The sequence below is a fragment of the Bos taurus genome, chromosome 9, assembly GCF_002263795.3.
Source record: "Bos taurus isolate L1 Dominette 01449 registration number 42190680 breed Hereford chromosome 9, ARS-UCD2.0, whole genome shotgun sequence".
Classification (NCBI taxonomy): domain Eukaryota; kingdom Metazoa; phylum Chordata; class Mammalia; order Artiodactyla; family Bovidae; genus Bos; species Bos taurus.
This window is the reverse complement of record NC_037336.1, coordinates 96,791,319-96,811,620: the sequence shown is the minus strand read 5'-3', so window position 1 is coordinate 96,811,620 and position 20,302 is coordinate 96,791,319. Positions and strand designations below refer to the sequence as shown.

Sequence of the window (20,302 nt, the reverse complement as noted above, 5' to 3'; positions counted from 1 at the left end):
CAGGGTGACCCTCCCGCCTGGGTCTCTGCTCAGGCACCTCTGATCCCCAGGGGAGCAATACGAGCTGGGTGGGAGAAAACACCCGAGTGAGGGAGAAGCCACAGCCTTCTTGTAACGCAAACTTCTGCCCGATAGGGGAGTCCACGAGCCCCGCTCCCTCCAGGAAGCAGGCGGGGCTGCAAGGAGGTGCCCAGAAGTACCCAGAGACAAGGATCAGAGGGGCCATCGTGGAGGCTGCCCGCCACCCCTTTCAGCCTCCAGCCTCGCGTTTCCATCTGTCGCTGTTGTCCGCCTCTTTTGTGACCCCATGGACTGCAGCCCGCCAGGCTACTCTAACATGATCTATTACAGCTCCACCTGAAAATAGATTGAATTCCTGTCACGTGTCTACGTGCAGGAGGAGCGGAAGGAGGAAAAGGGAACTCTGAGTCCTAAGCAGCGGGCCCTCTCGAAGCTCCCCAGCGCCTTCCAGGCACGAGGATGCAGATGTCGATGAGGGCAACTGATGCGTCTTCCAGATGTTTACCCAACAAGCGGATCGCGTAGGTTTTCTGCGGAAGTCACTGTGCTGGGTAGGATGGCGGGTCAAGGATGCGTGGAAAGCTCTCAGTGACTTCAGATCATACAGAGAGGCAATGAGGTGTCACATAAGCCCACGCGATGCAGGCACTGAACTGTAATGCGGGGGATCGTGTCCACGTGGGGCGCCCTGTGCGTGTGTGATATTTGACCACTCAGCCATCTAGCGGCTTCAGGGGTTCATTCTGAGTGTCACCCCTTTGTCTGCCAGGAAACAGAGGTCCCGGGAGGAGCTGCGTCACGGTGGTACAGGTGGAATCTGAGGGGCGAGTTCGGGGGCAGCTCTGTTTACCAACCTGTGGGGAAGGACTTCAGTGTTTTAACAACTGGAAAATAACATTTCGGCAGTACCAGCACACGGACTGCTGTGCCCAGGGATGGAGAAACGTCCCAGACCGTGATGACACCGGGCCCAGGCCTTGAAGGAGGCGGGTGGTTTTAGGAGGAGATAAGAGACGGAGGTAAAGGAAGAAACAAGAGGCAGGGGATGGAGGTAGCTGGAGGGAGAGCCCGGGGAGGGTGTGGCCAGCTGCCGTGGTCCCAGGCTCTGCTGACCGACTCTTCCTGCTGTGGCCAAGGGTCCAGATCAGCATTCCTGCTGCCTGCTCAAGGTCACTGTGGGGTGATTTTGAACCTATTCAGTTCAGTTCAGTCACTCAGTCATGTCGGACTCTTTGCGACCCCATGAACCGCAGCACGCCAGGCCTCCCTGTCCATCACCAACTCCCGGAGTTCACCCAAACTCTTGTCCATTGAGTTGGTGATGCCATCCAACCATCTCATCGTCTGTTGTCCCCTTCTCCTCCTGCCCTCAATCTTTCCCAGCATCAGGGTCTTTTCAAATGAGTCAGCTCTTCACATCAGGTGGCCAAAGTATTGGAGTTTCAGCTTTAGCATCAGTCTGTCCAATGAACACCCAAGACTGATCTCCTTTAGGATGGACTGGTTGGATCTCCTTGCAGTCCAAGGGACTCTCAAGAGTCTTCTCCAACACCACAGTTCAAAAGCATCAATTCTTCGGCACTCAGCTTTCTTTATAGGCCACCTTTCATAACCTATTAACCCAAGTCAGAAAAGAGATACCATAAAATCCGAGAAAATCAAGAACTGAACCCAGAATGTCAGTATTCCAGTGTAATTCTCCAGGATGCTTCTGACCACTGGCAGGAAACATGGTTCATCCTGTGCCAGATCACATGCATCTGAAAACCCACATTTCTTGGGGTTTGATTCCAAAAGGACCACTTTTCTAATCATGGATTTCTGAAAGAAGAATGTCGATGCCAATTTGTTCAGAAAGGCTACACGAACGTTACTTCCTATAAACCTCCCATCAACGATCACATTCCCCCAAATTGTAGGTTTCCTGTGTTTTATTTTTCAAACATGTAGAACTAAGCAAGAAAGGAGATGCCCTAAAAGATGAATGTGGGCCCAGGTGTCCAGAACAGACACTTCTGTTTCCATCTGCTTGCTCCAGTTCTCTGGTAAGGGTGGCAGGGCAGAGACAGAGGGGTATGCAAAACCTGCCCACGTCACTGGCAGCCTGGCCCCTACATTCACCAGCTCCAGGACCTCGGAGAGGTTATCTGACTTTTCTGAACCTCGGTGAACCCTTCCCATTTCATGCTATTTAAGAGTTTCATGAATATATGTAATATATATATATATATATTTAAATGGCTTCCCAGGTGGCTCAGTGGTTAAGAATCTGCCTGCCAGTGTAGGAGACACAGAGATGCGGGTTTGATCCCTGGGTTGGGAAGATCCCCTGGAGGAGGAACTGGCAACCCGCTCCAGTATTCTCGCCTGGAGAATCCCATGGACAGAGAAGCTTGGTGGGCTACAGTCCTCGGGGTTGCAAAGACTCAGACATGACTGAGCACACGCACTACTACACTCCTACATGTCAACTCCCTCATCAAGCGCGTAGCACAAAGTAGGCACAGCGTTATTACTCGTGTCTTTGACCCTAGTCCGTTTCCCCTCATTGAAAGTTTCCTTATGAAAGTAGGGTAAGGTGTGGAGGACGCAGGAGAGACGGAGTGTCCTCTGAGTGGGATTTAACCCGCTCTCCTGGCCCTGGGTCCTGTGCAGCTGCAGTCTCCCATCACTGTTACGAACCACAAGGTCCCTTTGCATTTGCCTTCATCCCGGCTTCTTCATGGGCGCTTGGTTCCAGAGAGGGTAGAAGTTTCTCGATGTGGAGAAGTGTTGTTTCCCTCTCCAGGGGCTCCCCCGCGGCCATGGCTCTGTCAGCCCTGTTAGGGCGGATTCGGTTGCCCGCAGGTGGGTCTGTGGGAGACTCCTCCCCTCCTGCTCCCACCCGGTTAATCAGTTAATCCGAAGCTTTGTCCGCTTTGCTCCCAGGCACCCGCAGCTCTGGGAGGAGGCAGGGGGCCACCTTCTGCCTCTGCACGTTCTCCAGCTGGGCCAGGCTAGCTGGGGTCTGGATGACACAGATAAGGACCCCGAGAGAATCGGGGCGAGGTGAAAACCCTTCTAATCCCGGGTGCTGGGAGAATCGTTGCTATGGAAAGGAGTCCCTGGGCAGTGCCGATGCATCTTGAGCTCATGAAAAAACAGTGTTAGTCACTCAGTCCTGTCTGACTCTGTGCAACCCCATGGACTGTAGCCCGCCAGGCTCCTCTGTCCATGGGATTCTCCAGGCAAGAATACTGGAGTGGGTAGCCATTCCCTTCTCCAGGGATCTTCCTGACCCAGGAATCGAACCCAGGTCTCCTGCACTGCAGGTGGATTCTTTACCACCTGAGCCACCTAGGAAACGCCTTTTCTTTTTTTTTTCTTGAGCTCATAACCAAGTGTATTTCTGGAAGTGGTAGTGTGCCCTTTATTTTTGAAGTATAGTCCTGAGTTAGACACTCCAAATTTTCTTTTTTATCAAACAAAATCCTCTGGCTTTTCTTTAATGAGTCAAAGTCGGATATATACTTTCTCGTACCTTCTTTCCTAAAGGCACAGAAACCTTTGCTTGGCCTGGGGGAGTCATGTCACTGGTAGAGTATCAAGTGTCCTGGAGGACTGTAAGCATATTTAAATAGTATACATTTCAAGTCTTTTGGTCATAAATGAGTTGGCTCCTGTGAATCTCCTGGCCCAGGGCCTATCGCTGAGTGCTCTACTGAGTATAATTATTGTTATTACTGCATTCCAAACCTGGCTTAAGAAATGGGTTGAGTTAAAAGGGACGTTCAGCCGCCGTGCCTGCCTGGTGGTGACAATGACAGCTACACATTATTGAACACCTGTGTGTCCTGTTCTCAGTGAGGAGCTTTCTCTGTGTGTCTCCATGTAACATTAGATCTTTACAGCCACGCTTCAGTTAAGCATGACTTTGCTCTTAATACAGCCAGGAAAGTTCAGGCCCACCAAGTGAATGTGATCCACACCAAGGCCTAGGCCTAACGATAGCATCCAGGGTTTTAAGGCTGAAAGATGGACTAATTCCGCATAAAACCGGAAATGGCTCCTCTGTTCTGTTTCTCATGAAAAATAACCAGACTGTTTTTGGTCCGGAGCCTTGTGCTCCAGAAGCAAATGGCTAAAGATGTGCTGATGTCAGCCATTTCCTAAAAAGGGCGTTGTTAGGGGACCCTGCAAAGTAGTTTTCCGATTTAGAAGCAGGAAAATCTAACAAAATTTAAAAATCACTTCTAGTCTAACTATCGAGCAATAGTTACTATTATTTTTCTCTGCTTTTACCATTTTCCAAGTAGACTATTAACTCAGCTTTGAGTCTACGTTAAAAAAAAAAAAAGTTAGACTTCATTTTCCCAGCCATTAAATATTCATAGAAAACAAATTTCATCGGCTGTAAATCAAGAGTGTTGATGAACTGAGTGTGTAATTATTCAAGCTGAATATTTTAGTCTTCATGGCCATGTGGCCTCCGTCATGACTTTTCAGCTCTGCTGGAGCATGGAAGCAGCCATGTTCCTAGCAGTAGGCAACGTGTATGTGAGAGCAGCTGTGTCCCAATAAAACTTTATTTATAAAACCAGGTGGCAGAGCAGATTTGGCCCACCGGCTACCCTTGTTTGATATGATATATCATATACAACATGATTCATAGAAGTCTTTAATTCTTAAAAATTGAGGTACGGTTAATTTCTACTAATTGGAAATTCCCCCGAGGGTATCCGTACTCAGCAGACAGCTGTGATCTACTACACAGGATCTTTCTCCAGACCTCATGGCTGCTACTCTGGAGTATATGATCCTTCTCTTGGCTGTGGCTCAGTGGTAAAGACTCTGCCTGCAGTGCAGGAGCCACAGGTTCAACCACTGGGTTGAAAGATTCCCCTGGAGGAGGGCATGGCAACCCACTCCAATATTCTTACCGGAGAATCCCATGGACAGAGAACCATGGCGGGCTGCAGTCCATGGGGTGGCAAAGAGTCAGACGCGACTGGAGCGACTAAGCGCACACACATTCTTGGCTATAGGATAGATCACGTTTGTAAGTCCTTCAAGTTGCCACAGATTATTTTTGGAAAGAGTTCAGGAACATGTGATTTTCTAAATAATCCTAACCTGCCACGAAGGTATGTTCAGTTCATTGTGAGGATGTTTTGTTTTCATCCCTAGGCTGTGCGCAGGGGCCGTGAGAACAATCGGGCTGACGGGGTGGGGGGGCTCCGGGGGGCTCCCATGGCCTGAGACCCATCCGTGGACACAAGGGCTGGGCTTTAGCTGGCCTCCACGAGGGGCGTGGTGAGCTGGAGAGAGTGTGACATGTGTGCCTGGCACCCCGTGAGCCCCCAGCCCTCTGTCAGCGAGTGCTCCCACCTGCGGGGACCTCCCTCTGGTCCTCTGGGGCAGGCCCTCAGATTCTATGGCGCGGTTCCTTCCTTTCTTCCATTTTTTGCTTGTTTTGGCTGCTCTGATTGGCATGCAGGATCTTGGTAACCCAGCCAGGGGTCGAACCCTTGTCCCTTGCATTTGGAGCTTGGAGTCCTAAACCCTGGACCGCCAGGGAATTCTTCAGGCTTGGTTCTCTTCGAGGGGATTTGCAGGTGTGGAAATTGGTGCGTGGGAAAACTGGAACCAGAGTCAAAACGTAGCGAGGCGCCACCTGAAAGGTAGTTTTGCTTTTTCTTCTCCCAAAGCGGAAATTCAGCTCCGTTCAGTCGCTCAGTCGTGTCTGACTCTTCGCAACCCCATGGACTGAAGCACGCCAGGCTTCCCTGTCCATCACCAACTCCTGGAGTTTACTCAGACTCATGTCCATTGAGTCGGTGATGCCATCCAACCATCTCATCCTGTGTCATCCTCTTCTCCTCCTGCCTTCAATCTTTCCCAGCATCAGGGTCTTTTCCAATGAGTCAGTTCTTTGCATCAGGTGACCAAAGTATTAGAGCTTCAACTTCAGCATCAGTCCTTCCATTGATTATTCGGGACTGATGTCCTTTAGAATATTTGCTATTTTTCTAAGGTCTAGGGAGCAGGTGGCTGTTTACACCTCTCTTCTGGCCCTCGTGAGTGGGTTGGGGGATTGCCTCTCTGCTGAGCTTTGCAGCTGTCACGGGAGTATTGAGGAAAAGAGAGTGAAAATCGTTTTGGAGTATTGTGGTGGAGTATCGTTCTTTATTCCAGGCCTCATAGGAGGGGCAGAACCAGACACTTGTCACAGCTAAGGCCACCACCGGTCCGTATCACTGCCTCCATCATCTCTGCCATTGGTGGATAACGGCTGTTTCTAGGAGCATCTTGGTTAATTCCAACCTTAGAGGCAAAAAAGTAGAACGCAGTCTTTCAGATCCAAAGCTGGTCTTGTGTGTCCCCTGCCCCTTCCCCCCCAACCAGATCCCTACACACATGCAGCCTTGGCGAGGCTCTGGCCAGGGCACAGGTGGAGCGCGCCCAGTACCCCTACGGATCTGAGTTCACCTCCTGGTTTCCTAGCGTCCGACCCAGAGACCCCACTGGGCTGCTGTCCTGGTCTGTAAGGAGAGTGGTGTCCCCCCACCCACAGAGCCAGCAAGGGCACTGAGGAGCAGGGAGGAGTGCGAGGCGGAGCACACCTGGGGGCGGGCACCTGCGTGAGCCGGTGAAGGATGACGCGGCACCCCGTGACCCCGGGGTTCCCGACCGCTCTGGGTGCCTCACCCCGCCCCCGGAGAGCCTGTCCTCCACACGGAGAGCCTGTCCTTCACACGGAGAGCCTGGCCACCCCCAGAGAGCCTGTTCCCCCTTAGAGAGCCTGGCCTCCCCATAGAGAGCTTCCCCTCCCCATAGAGAGCCTGTCCACCCCCCGCAGAGAGCCTGTCTGCCCCCCAGAGAGCCTCCCCTCCCCATAGAGAGCCTGCCCCCAGCCCTGGAGAGCCTCCCCTCCGCATAGAGAGCCTGTCTTCCCCATAGAGAGCCTGTCCCCCCTGCTGAGAGCCTGTCCTCCCCATAGAGAGCCTGTCCCCCCCATAGAGAGCCTGTCCCCCCTGCTGAGAGCCTGTCCTCCCCATAGAGAGCCTGTCCCCCCCATAGAGAGCCTGTCCCCCACCAGAGAGCCTGTCCGCCCCCCAGAGAGCCTGTCCTCCCCATAGAGAGCCTGTCCTCCCCCAGGAGAGCCTCGCCTCCCCAGACAGAGCCTGTCCTCCCCACAGAGAGCCTGTCCTCCCACCAGAGAGCCTCCCCTCCCCATACAGAGCCTGTCCTCCCCATAGAGAGCCTGTCCGCCCCCAGGAGAGCCTGGCCGCCCCCTGGAGAGCCTCCCCTCCCCATGAGAGCCTGTCCTCCCCATAGAGAGCCTGTCCTCCCCTGGGAGAGCCTCCCCTCCCCATACAGAGCCTGTCCTCCCCATACAGAGCCTGTCCACCCACTGTAGAGCCTGTCCTCCCCACGGAGCACCTGTCCGCCCCCCAGAGAGCCTGGCCCTTGCCCCCTCACTTGTGGGGCAAGGCTGGCATGGCCTTGATCTCCAGCTGACTGGTGGGCGGTCGGCCAGGTCAGTGGCTCCTTGCCTCCATGTCTTGGCAAGACACAAGTGGTCTCTGTGGGCTGGGAGTGCACGGTCACTCTTATTTCTAGGGAGCTCCCTGGCAGCCCCAGGGGAGGGCCTCATGCCCCCTTTCATGGATGCCTGGGCTTCCCCCTCTCTGTTTCAGGGCTCCAAGGTCCTGGCTAAGAAGGAGCTGGCCTACGTCCCCATCATCGGCTGGATGTGGTACTTCACCGAGATGGTCTTCTGCACGCGCAAGTGGGAGCAGGACCGCAAGACTGTCTCCGAGAGCCTCCTGCACCTGCGGGACTACCCCGAGAAGTACTTTGTACGTGCGCGGCCCTCGGGGCGTCCGGTCACACTCGCACACGCTCCAACGATCGTCACACACACCCCCGGGGTGCCCCGGCCACACTCACACACACTCAGGGCGATCATCACACACACATTCAGGCTGTCTAGGTCACACACTCACTCGGGCGATCATCACACATACACTCAGGATGCCCAGGTCACACACACACACACACTCGGGGCAATCATCACATACACGCCTGGGGAGGCCCAGCCACACTCACACACACTCGGGTGATAGTCACACATACACTCAGGGTGCCTAGGTCACACTCACGCACACTCGGGCAATCGTCACACATATGTCTGGGGAGCCCTGGTCACACTCACACACACTCAGGGTGATCGTCACACACATATTCAGGGTGCCTAGGTCACACTCACACACACTCAGGGCGATTGTCACACACACACCTGGAGAGCCCTGGCCACACTCACACATACTCGGACGATCGTCACACACACACTCAGGGTGCCTAGATCACACTCACACACGCTCGGGGCGATCATCACACACATGCCCGGGGTGCCTAGGTCACACTCACACACACTCAGGGCGATCATCACACACACGCCTGGGGTGCCTAGGTCACACTCACACACACTCGGGGCGATCATCACAATCACGCCTGGGGAGCCCTGGTCACACACACGCCCAGGGAGCCCCAGTCACACTCACACACACTCAGGTGATCGTCACACACATGCCTGGGGTGCCCAGGTCACACTCACACATGCTCAGGGCACCCAGGTCACACACACACTCGGGGTGCCCCGAATACACTCACGCACTCTCAAGGCAGTCAGTCACACTCACATTCAGGGTGCCTGATCACATTCACACACACTTGTGGCATCCAGTCACACTCATACATACTCAGGGCAATCATTACACACACACTCAGGGTGCCCAGGTCACACACACACTCGGGGTGATCATCACACACATGCCCGGGGTGATCGTCACACACATACTCGGGGCGATCATCACATACACTCCTGGGGAGCCCTGGTCACACTCACACACGCTCGGGCAGTCGTCACACACATGCCTGGGGAGCCCCAGTCACACTCACACACACTCAGGGTGCCTATGTCACACTCACACACACTTGGGGCAGTCATCACACATACACCTGGGGAGCCTTGGTCACATTCACACACGCTCAGGCAATCGTCACACACATGCCTGGGGAGCCCTGGTCACACACACGCCCAGGGAGCCCCGGTCACACTCACACACACTCAGGGCGATTGTCACACACACGCCCGGGGTGCCTAGGTCACACTCACACACACTCAGGGCGATTGTCACACACACGCCCAGGGTGCCTAGGTCACACTCATACATGCTTGGGGCGCCCAGGTCACACACACACTCGGGGTGCCCTGAATACACTCATGCACTCTCGAGGCAATCAGTCACACTCACTCACATTCAGGGTGCCTGATCACATTCACACACACTTGGGGCATCCAGTCATACTCACACACACTTGGGGCGATCATTACACACACACTCAGGGTGCCCAGGTCACACACACACTCGGCGTGATTGTCACACACACGCTCGGGGTGCCCAGGTCACACTCACACATATTCGGGGTGCCTAGGTCATCCTCACACACACTCAGAGGCCCTGGTCACACTCATACGCACTCAGGGTGACTTGAATACACTCACGCACTCTTGGAGCAGTCACAGTCACTCACACTTGGGATGCCTGATCACATCACACATGCTCTTGCCATCCAGTCACACTCACACACACTCGAGGAGATCATCAAACACGCAATCAGGGTGCCCAGGTCACACTCACACACACTCAGGGTGCTTAGGTCACACACATACACTCGAGGTGCCCAGGTCATGTTCACACACACTTGGGGGCCCTGGTCACACTCACGCTTTTGGGGTGCCTGATCACTGTCACACTCTCGGGGAGATTAGTCACATTCACACACACTTGGGGGGCCTTGGTCACACACAGGGCGATTGGTCACACACTCTCTGGGCACCTGGGTCATACTTGCAGGGGCCTTGGTCACACTCACACTCTCAGGGTGCCTGACCACACTCACACACTTTTGGGGTGATCAGTCATACTCACACACACTTGGGGGCCTTGGTCTCACACACACACTTGGGGTGCCCCAGTAACACTCATACACCCTCAGGGGCCTTGGTCACACACACACTCGAGGTGCCCTGGTCACACACACACACTCAGGGGCCTTGTCACACTCACACACTCAGGGTGCCTGGTCACACTTAAACACACTCTGGGGCCTTGATCACACACACTTGGGGTGCCCCAATCACACTCACACATACTCAGGGGCCTTGGTCTCACACTCACACTCAGGGAGCCCCGGTCTCACACACACTCAAGGTGCTCCAGTCACACACGCACTCAGGGTACCATGGTCACACTCACACACACTTGGGGTGCCCCAGTCACACTCACACACTCAAGGGCCCTGGTCACACACACACTCATCCCTCTGCTTCCTGAGCCTCCTCAAACACAATCCCTCTCTCTTCGAAGCTCACAGACTTGAACACTATAGACGTGGGGGCCAGAGGTCATGCCCTGAGGGGAGGCAGGCTCAGCTGTCAGGCCACCACTGCCCTGGTCACTTCCTCAGGCTCCTGTGGGGCTGTGTGTGACTGTGGCGTGGCTGGGGGATGGTGCATATGACCTCCAGGCTGCATGTATGACCTTGGGGCTAAGCATGTGACCTTGGGCCTGAGCCTGTGACCTCGGGGCTGTGTGTGTGACCTCTGAGCTAAGCATGTGACCTCGGGACTGAGGGTGTGACCTCAGGGCTGAGCGTATGACCTCACAGCTATCTGAGTGGCCGCACGGACATGTGTGTGACCTCAGGGCTGTGTGTGTGAGCGTGTGACCTCAGGGCTGAGCATGTGACACTGGAGCTGAGCGTGTGACCGTGGTGCTGAGCATGTGACCGTGGTGCTGAGCATGTGACCTCACAGCTATCTGAGCAGCCACACGGATGTGTGTGTGACCTCGGGTCTGTGTGTGTGAGCGTGTGACCTGGGGGCTGAGCGTGTGACACTGGAGCTGAGCGTGTGACTGCGGGGCTGAGTGTGTGACCTCACAGCTATCTGAGCGGCCGCACGGATGTGTGTGTGACCTCGGGGCTGTGTGTGTGCGCATGTGACCTGGGGGCTGAGCGTGTGACACTGGAGCTGAGTGTGTGACCATGGGGCTGAGCATGTGACCTCACAGCTATCTGAGCAGCCACAGGGACGTCTGTAATGGCCGTCCTGTCCCCTTCAGTTCCTGATTCACTGCGAGGGCACACGGTTCACAGAGAAGAAACACCAGATCAGCATGCAGGTGGCCCAGGCCAAGGGGCTGCCCAGCCTCAAGCACCACCTGCTGCCTCGCACCAAGGGCTTCGCGGTGACCGTGAGGAGTTTGAGAAATGTAGGTAAGGATGACCCCGCGGGGCCCCCTGCAGCCAGGGAAAGGGACCCCCAGCACCCAGAGGGGAGCCAGGGACGGAGGCTGGCAGGTCACCCCTGGTTAGCCTGGGTCCAGGCTCCCAGCGTCGCACGAGTGGCCACAGCCCTTCACGACTGCACACACACCACTGTGAACACCGACCACGTGCCCAGACACCGTGCACCACGTGCACACGCGTGCACACCAGGCCAACCCTACCCTCTACTGCTCGGCGCCGGTACTGCAGGCTGCGGGCGGTGCTGGGTTCCCTGGGGGTCCCGCGCCAGGTCAGCCCAGGTTTCTGGGGTGGTTTTGCTTTGTGTGGCATTTCTTGCCCGTCTGTGGCACTAGCTGACCCCCTCCTCACCCCCAGACAATGATCTCTGTGGCCTTGTCGTCCGAGCCCTGGATGACTGTAGGTAAAGACGAGACGCGAGTAGCCACAAAGCCAGCTTGCTCCAGTCTCTGGTCTCCAGTTGAACCCTCCTCCCTTTGGGTTTGGAAACGCGAGTTTTTACCCTTTCCTGCCCTGTGGCTGCCCTGGAGGCCCCACTGCCTGTCCCTCATCTCTCGGGAGGCAGGATCTAGGGGATCTCCTCCCCTCCTTCACCCTAGTCCCACCCCACCCCACCCCGATGCTCCCCTGCACCCTCTCTGCACCCCCTGAATCCCAGCCACATCTCCCGGTGAGGCCAAGGCCCCCACCTCCTCCCAGGCCTGCATTAGGGATGGGGGTAGGGGGATGTAGGTGTGGACACTGCGGTGTTTCTCTGCCGTCCCCATGCCTCGGGGCGGGGGGAGCCCCCGGAGCTCTGTGATCACGCTGACCTGTCCCGTGGGGGGAACAGTGGCAACACTGACTCCAGCACGTGCGGGTCCCTGTGATCACGCTGACCTGTCCCGCGGGGGAACAGTGGCAACACTGACTCCAGCACGTGCGGGTCCTAAAGGTCTCGGACTCTGCTCCCGGCGACCCTGGCCCCTCCGCTGAGTCTTCCCTCGCTTCCCTCCTGCCCTCGGTCCCCACATTGCTCCTCACTGGCCCCCTGCTACCTGCATCACCGCCTCTAGTCCTCACATCACCCAGGCAACCCGCCATCACTCCAGGGAGAGGAAGGGACCACTGGTCCGGGACTCAGTAGCTCCCAGCACCGAGGACCTGCTGGAGGTGGCCCCTCTCCCCTTCCCTTTGGGAGCCGGGCCTCAGAGGGGCCCCAGCTGTCTGCCAGCACACCTGGTTTGCTCTGGTATCACCCCAAAGGCTAGAACCTCCCTGTCAGCTAGCTCCCTGTCGCTCCCTGGTGAAGTCCAGCAAGCAGCACAGGAATGCCTGGCCCTGCTCCATCTCGCAGACACACCTCCTGGCAGCTGCTCCATCCAGCAGGGTCAGGAGGCCTGGGGATGGGGCTGGCTCCTCCCCTCACCAGCTGTGGACCCCGGGGACAGGTCACCCCACCCCTCGGATCCTCCGTTTGCTCTTCTGTAAAACTTCTTAGGGTTATGAGCAGGCTTAAATGAGAAAATACACGTGGGTGACTCAGCATCAGGGCTGGCACGTCATAAACATCTCATTGAACGTTGGCTCTGACTCAGAGCCCTCTGCTGCCCGCTTCACCCCTCGCGGTCTCTTCCAGGTGGGGGTGTCGAGCCTCCGGTTCTGATTTTCCCTGCCTGGGGTGACCCATGAGACTCCCTGAGCTTTGCCTACAGGCGGAAGGGGCCAGGCTGCCCAGAGGCTGCCCCACTTCCCTGGATAGTAATAATGATGATGGGTGATGGCGGGGCACTTCTGACACCCAGCAACACAAGCATCTCACACACAGCATGACCGGAGTGTGTGCCCGCTGGACACAGCGAAGGAAACACGTTTTGATTTCCAATTCGCAGATGGGGAAGTTGGGGCTGAAGGATGGGGGAACTTATCCCAAGCGGCTCTAATGGTGGGCCATGGTCACACCCAGGCAGCCTGGCGGGCGGGGCCGAACCCTCGTGCTCCTGGGCTCTGCAGGCAGGTGTGTCTAGTGCCCGGCCCGGTTCTGTCACTTTAAGACCTAAGGTTTCTTTTCTGGAAAAGGAGGGAACCCTGCAGATTTAGGCTGTTCTCTGGGGGACCTCCTGGGGGCTGTCCCCTATGCTTGATTAATCGAAGGGACTCCCACCTCTGTGGCAAGCGTCAGGCTCCTATGTCAGAGCGGCCTGAAGAAAGGAGGTGTGTTTTGAAACCCTTGACCCAGCATGAACCCTCATACCCTGGGGCTCTGCAGCCTGAAGGATTTTCCTTCTGTGTCATTCGTTCTGTGCTTACAATGGCTGGGCGATGTACTCAACTGAGAAAGTTATTCTCCACCAGCCTTTCTCTTCCTGGGGTCGGGGGGACCTCTTCTCCCCGCCAGGGAGGACAGGGGAGTGGTCTTCTTGCTTGGGTTGGGGGTGGGAGGTGGGGACCTGCCTGCCCTCACCCCTTCAGGTCAGCGGGAGGGCCCTTGGCTAAGACCTGGTCCAGCTGCCGGAGCCCCCGCTGTGGCCCCAGGTGGTGGTTGGGCAGCCAATCAGAAGCAAACAGACAGACCACGTGACTTTCTGCCTGCCCATCAGCTGCTCTCTCTGTTGGTGGTAGTGCGGCTGTGCAGGGCTCTGGCTAAAGTCTACTGAGCACAGGGCGCTGGACCCTTTGGGAGGCGCTGACTTTCATCGTCCTGAGTCACCTCCGTTCTCCAGGAGAATGAGGCTCAGGGAGGCTGAGTGGACTGTCCAGGAGGAGATCCCACAGCTGGGAACACGTGGTCCTGGGGCTCACACCCAGGCTGACTGCAAAATTCCTGCTCTCTTCACTGTCCGGTCCTATCTTACTGGCTGTGTAGGAAGGGCCATCAGTTGGCACTCCGTGTTTCCACCCTGCTCTCCCCTCACTGTTCCTTCGGGCGTCCTCCCCCATCCAAGAAGCATTCATGAAGCCTGGGCCAGGCCCTGGGGCTGCAGCGGTGGGTGTCGACATAACTTCCATATTCGTTGTTCATCGTTCAGTCGCTTAGCCACGTGTCCGTCTCTTTACGACCCCATGGACGGCAGCAGGCCAGGCTTCCCTGTCCTTCACCATCGCCTGGAGTTTGCTCAGACACACGTGCACTGAGTCCGTGGTGCCATCCAACCATCTCACCCTCTGTTGTCCCATTTCAGTATGTTCACAGGTTAACTCACCATTGGGTAGACATTAAAATCACACAATCTTGTTTGTTTCCCAGCCATGTGTCAACTGACTACACCATATTTCAACTCCTTAGGAAGTCTCCAGTATCTTATTCTCATTTTATAACAATCATATTTTTCTAGGGGAAAAATGCCCATAGAATGGTTACACTGCCATGACTCAGAGACTTCCTTAGACAGTATTCTTTGGATTGCTTTATCTGTTAATATTTGTTTACATACCTGTTGTAGCACACCTAGATGGGTCATTGTAGCATTGCTTTAAATTGATATGACCTCAATAATAAGTGTTTTCTATTACCAAGTTATAGTGTGCTTTTATGATGATGGAACGTGATGTGTGTTCAATGTAGAGTGTTTGGACAATATAGCAAAGTGTGAAGAAGAAACCATAGTTCCTTCATTCCCAGATAATCAGCCAGCAATTTGATTCTTGTTTTCCAGTATGTATATTACAAACCGGAATTGGGTTCACACGCTATATACTGCCTTGTATCTGTTTTATTTTTTATAGTTTCAGCTGTATATGACTGTACACTCAATTTCAGAAACAATGAAAACCCAACACTGCTGGGAGTCCTCAATGGCAAGAAATATCACGCCGATTTATACGTTAGGTAAGTCGGCTCCATTTCCTTTCCAGAAAATGGAATGCCCATCCCAAAGCAAATAAGTCACAAATGACCCACAGACCTTCTCCCAGGGGAGTGTGCCAATAATTTCGTGTCTGCAGTCGGCATTGAACGGAATGCGTTCACAGTCCTGTTTATATCGAGAGACTCATGCTCTGTTGTAAATAATTAGGTTAAAACTCTCTTCTCCCCAGCCACTGTCTGACTCTCTCTCATCAAAGAGCTCGGGTCTGAACAAATGAGAGACAGTATTTTACAGTCATTTTTGAGGCTGAGTGTGAGAGTTTATTTTATTGAACCCTTTTCTTGGGGGATATATCTGCTCCATAGAAATGGACACAGATACAAGCATTCTAGAACTTACAAAGGGACCTAGAAGCAAATGGAGACCACTTTAGCAGCATCTCACTTATGTGTTATAGTCCAGGCTAGGTAGTGTGGAGAGGCAGGCATCCTCCTGGACGGGTCTGGGTTGTTGAATGGGCCCTGGCCCATCCCCTGGTGGGCCGTGACTGCATCGGGCCTAAATTTCTCCAGTCCAAGGAGGGTGTGGGTTTCCCCTCCTTTGATCAATTGCATTACCCTCTCACTTGCACGCTATCCAGGCTGCCGAAATAGAAGCTGAAAGGTGTTAGTTTGAACTAACACCTTTAGTTATGTTAGTTTGAACGTTGTTAGTTTGAACCGGTGTTCGGGGCACTTGCCGTGGGCCTCCCCTCTGCTAGCCACTCTCTGCCTTGCAGGCGGATTCCTCTAGAAGAAGTCCCGGAGGAGGAGGACAAGTGTGCGGCCTGGCTGCACAAACTCTACCAGGAGAAGGTCAGTGCTGGGGGCCAGCTCCGCGCCGTCCAAAGCTCCCTTCCAAGCAGCAGCTGTGGGTGCTGGGGCCTTTGGGAGTTTATAGAGGCGGCTGAACCTTTCTTGTGGGGGAGACTTCATGCTCCGGATAACAACCACCCCAGATAATAATAGTCAGTAGGGGCTAACACTCTACTTGGCAACAGGGAAAAGCAAAAAAGCGAAAGCGAAGTTGCTCAGTTGTGTCCGACTCTTTGCCACCCCATGGACTGTAGACTACGATGTTCCTCCGTCCGTGGGATTCTCCAGGCAAGAACACTGGAGTGGGTTACCGGTTCCTTCTCCAGGGGATCTTCCCGACCCAGGGATCGAACCCGGGTCTCCAGCGTTGCAAGCAGACGATTTTACCATCTGAGCCACCAGGGAAGCTCAGGCAACAGGGAAAAGAACTTGCAAAATACTTTTAAAAGTGGGCTTCAGAGAAAGAATGGAACTATGTTACGGGTATAGTGGACAAAAAAAAAAAGGGTCCAGGAGCTCTTGTCCATTTTCCTGCCACTGGTCCCAGGGCAGAATATTCTTGAGGGTACGGGTGTTCTCTACAGCAGCCATGGCTGAGTCCATAGTTAGGTAGCGTGTCTGGTCCCAAAACATCACCAGCATAAGCAGGACAAAGGCCCACAAGGTTCAGCCAGGCCAGGTTTGAACTGTGCCGTGCCCACCCCATTACCCCTGCCCAGCCCCCGGCCGCCTGTCTGTGTCCAGCCCGCCGCCTCCCCCCACCCCCCCCAACAGCATCTCTGATCCCCCCATTCTCTCTCTGTCCTCTTAGCAAGGCCTCATCTTTCAGTGGTTTCCCCCCACACAGACATGCACAGGGCAGAGGGAAACTTAATCACTATTGCACCGACTGCTCGCTCTTAGGCAGGAGAAGTTTAGCCTCCACCTGGTGAGGGAAGCATTTTCAGGCACAGGAAAACGTCTTTTTGAATCCATCATCCATTTGGAACCCAAACCAGTTCGTTATCTAGAATCAGATACATTCCATAGGCCTCTGATTTCCTTTCACCAAAGTCTATGAATACGGGCTGGCTAATGTTCACGTTTTTTCCGCCCCACGGCTTAAGAGATGGTCACACAGAGCTTTAAGGGGGCCTGCGCTTCACTGAACAAGAATTTTAATCCTACCTTTGAGAATGTGTTAGGATTTCGGTCTAAAAGACTCCCAAATCTCCACCATCAGATGAAAGAGATGCTCTTAGAAATGTGCTCGGTTTTTGGAATCCAGATCCCGGCGCTATATTCTCATGGCAGAAGTCGCGTCTGTGTTCCTAAGGACAAGCTTTTCCAGCAATGACTGTAGACACCCTCTCTCCGAGCTGCCTTTAGTCTCCTTTCGGGGGCATTTACAGCAGACCTGTCTGTTCTCTCACGAACACTTAGGAGAGACTGGTTTGCCTGCCCCCAGAGCATGGAATTGCAGACTCCTGGGCCTCAGCCTCGGAGTCTTAGGGGCTTTGAGGGAGAACCAGAAACATGTGTTTCTGGGATGCTGTTGGCGATGTCGATGGGCTGAGGGCCCAAGGGTGGAAACGCACTGCCTGACGCTTGTCAGCAGCGAGATGCTGAGTTTCCAACGTGCTGGCACCAGGCCTGGGCCCAAACAGAGGAACACAGGACAGCAGAAGCCCCTTCCCGCGGGTCTCCTGCACGAGGCAGCATTTTCCTTGTGCTGTTTTCTGCTTTAGTCATTTCAGTTCAGTTCAGTCGCTCAGTCGTATCCAACTCTTTGCGACCTCATGAACCACAGCACGCCAGGCCTCCCTGTCCATCACCAACTCCCAGAGTCTCAAACTCATGTCCATCGAGTAGGTGATGCCATCCAACCATCTCATCCTCTGTCATCCCCTTCTCCTCCTGCCCTCAATCTTTCCCAGCATCAGGGTCTTTTCCAATGAGTCAGCTCTTCGCATGAGGTGGCCAAAGTATTGGAGTTTCAGCTTCAACATCATTCCTTCCAATGAAGTCTGAGGACTGATCTCCTTTAGGAGTGACTGGTTGGATCTCCTTGCAGTCCAAGGGACTCTCAAGAGTTCTCCAACACCACAGTTCAAAAGCATCAATTCTTTGGTGCTCAGCTTTCTTCACAGTCCAACTCTCACATCCATACATGACCACTGGAAAAACCATAGCCTTGGCTAGACGGACCTTCGTTGGCAAAGTAATGTCTCTGCTTTTTAATATGCTGTCTAGGTTGGTCATAACTTTCCTTCCAAAGAGTAAGTGTCTTTTAATTTCATGGCTGCAATCACCATCTGCAGTGATTTTGGAGCCCCCAGAAATAAAGTCAGCCACTGTTTCCCCATCTACTTGCCATGAAGTGATGGGACCAGATGCCATGATCTTAGTTTTCTGAATGTTTAGCTTTAAGCCAGCTTTTTTACTCTCCTCTTTCACTTTCATCAAGAGGCTCTTAAGTTGTTCTTCACTTTCTGTCATAAGGGCGGTGTCATTTAGTGGTAGAAAAAACCCTGAAATTTGTGCTAAGAAAAGGCCTCAGAGCTGAATCCTTTCATAAAGAGCCACACACACAAACCTACAAACATGGCCTCCAAACCCCATTGAAGCAAAGCAGGTGTTTCTCCACCGGCAACAGACGTTCGCCTGTCTTTGTGCAAAGCGAGTCCACCGGGCTTTCCTCGGAGGCCCCCTTTTCTTCTTATGGTCTTGGATCCCCCTCCAAACTGTTTAGCATGAAGTGACGGTGCTCAGTTTGGAAGAAGTTCTCGAAAGGAGCATCTAGGTCAGAGCTCTCGAGCTCGTGATGAGGAAAGTAAGGTCCAGAAGACAAGGGAACAGCAGGCATCTTCCAGCTCATTCATCAAAGCCAGAGGCTGGGGGGCCGGGGACTGCCCCCACAAAGGCCTGGGACTGCAGCCCGTCTCCGGGGCGGTGAGCAGACCTTTGAGGCTGCCCTTTTCCCTTGAGGGCCAACCACTGACCAGTGAGAGAAGGTGGTCAGCGGTGCCTCCACGAGGAAACGTGATCGAACTTCTGTGGTTTCCGCGTCAGCCTCGTTTTCTCAGGAGCCTGCGTGGGTCTGGGGCTTGACATGCTTAAAATCTCGGTGGCCCACCACGTGGGGCCAAGGGGTGGGGACTTCTTTTTACCCTCACGTTTCCAGTGGACGGTGTCAAAAGACAATTCTGTTGACTCCAGGCTTGGGGTTTTAGGGGTGCAGCTCTCAGACTTAACAAAAAACGAAGGGGGCGGGCAGCCACGGACTCTGGGCCAACACTTTGTTCCAGCAGGGACGCCAATAAAAAGGAAGCTGCTTTTGCCATTTCAGCATTCTCTAAAACAGGAAGGTATCAGCTGTGCGAACAGGGCCATCCTTTAAGTGGGACAGATCTCACAGTTAGAAAACATACAGTGTGTCTTACATGTCAGCATTTGGGACACCCCACCCCGGCTGGGGGTTGGGGGTGGCACCAGCTTTGAGAGGCATTAACCACCCTGGACTACTCTCCTTGGCGACCCACGGCTGGCTCCCAAGTGAACGCCACCATTTACCCGTGATGCTAGACCCTTCGCTCCCCAGAGCCTTCAGGGTTTCTCATTTGTGTGGTTTGTAACTTTTCATCTCTAATTGAAAGTGCTTCTCTGGGTTATAGTTTGAAGTTTGTGGAAAGGATTAGCAGTTTGCCATTCATGGTGCTTCCCGGGTGGTTCAGTGGTAAAGAATTTGCCTGCAATGCAGGAGCCATGGGTTCGATCCCTGGGTCTAGGAAGATCCCCTAGAGAAGGGAATAGCTACCCACTCCAGTATTCTTGCCTGGGAGATCCCATGGACAGAGGAGACCAGTGGGCTAGAGTCTCTGGGGATGCAGAGAGTCGGACACGACTGAGCGACTAAACAACAGCTGTGCCAATTAAGGCACGGGCGAAGGAGGCAACGCTGTGAGGGCCTCTGTGGGTGTTCTCCGGGTCCCCGAGGCCAAGGGCAGTCTGAGTCGGTGCAGAGCTGGGGGCACAGGGCAGGGAGCCGGCGGGAGGGGCTGTGTCTGGAGCACTGGCCTTCGGGAACTGGAATTACGTGGTTTTCAAGCTGCCGCTGGGTGTTCCACTGTCACAGAGGGCGTCACTCCTAGGAAGGGTGGCAGGCCTGGCCCCACAGCACCATCCTCTGCAAACGCCACTTTCCCTGGCCTGAGCCCTGGCTGGCGCCTGGGGGAGCTGTTCCCAGAAGCCTCCCCCCGCCCACCCCCCAGCCCTCTGCGTCCCACTTTCTTTTTCCTCCCCTTT

The 20,302-nt window shown here is 54.4% G+C and overlaps 1 protein-coding gene across 4 annotated transcripts in view; it reads left to right on the top strand.

The window, feature by feature from the left end:
* AGPAT4 (1-acylglycerol-3-phosphate O-acyltransferase 4) overlaps nt 1-20,302 on the top strand; it is a 135,896-nt gene that overhangs the window by 110,626 nt on the left and 4,968 nt on the right. For all 4 annotated transcript variants that reach the window (XM_005211099.4, NM_001015537.1, XM_005211101.5 and 1 more), the window contains 4 exon segments: nt 7,701-7,862; nt 11,193-11,346; nt 15,082-15,184; nt 15,943-16,018. In XM_005211099.4, coding sequence (XP_005211156.1) covers nt 7,701-7,862; nt 11,193-11,346; nt 15,082-15,184; nt 15,943-16,018 — 495 coding nt within the window.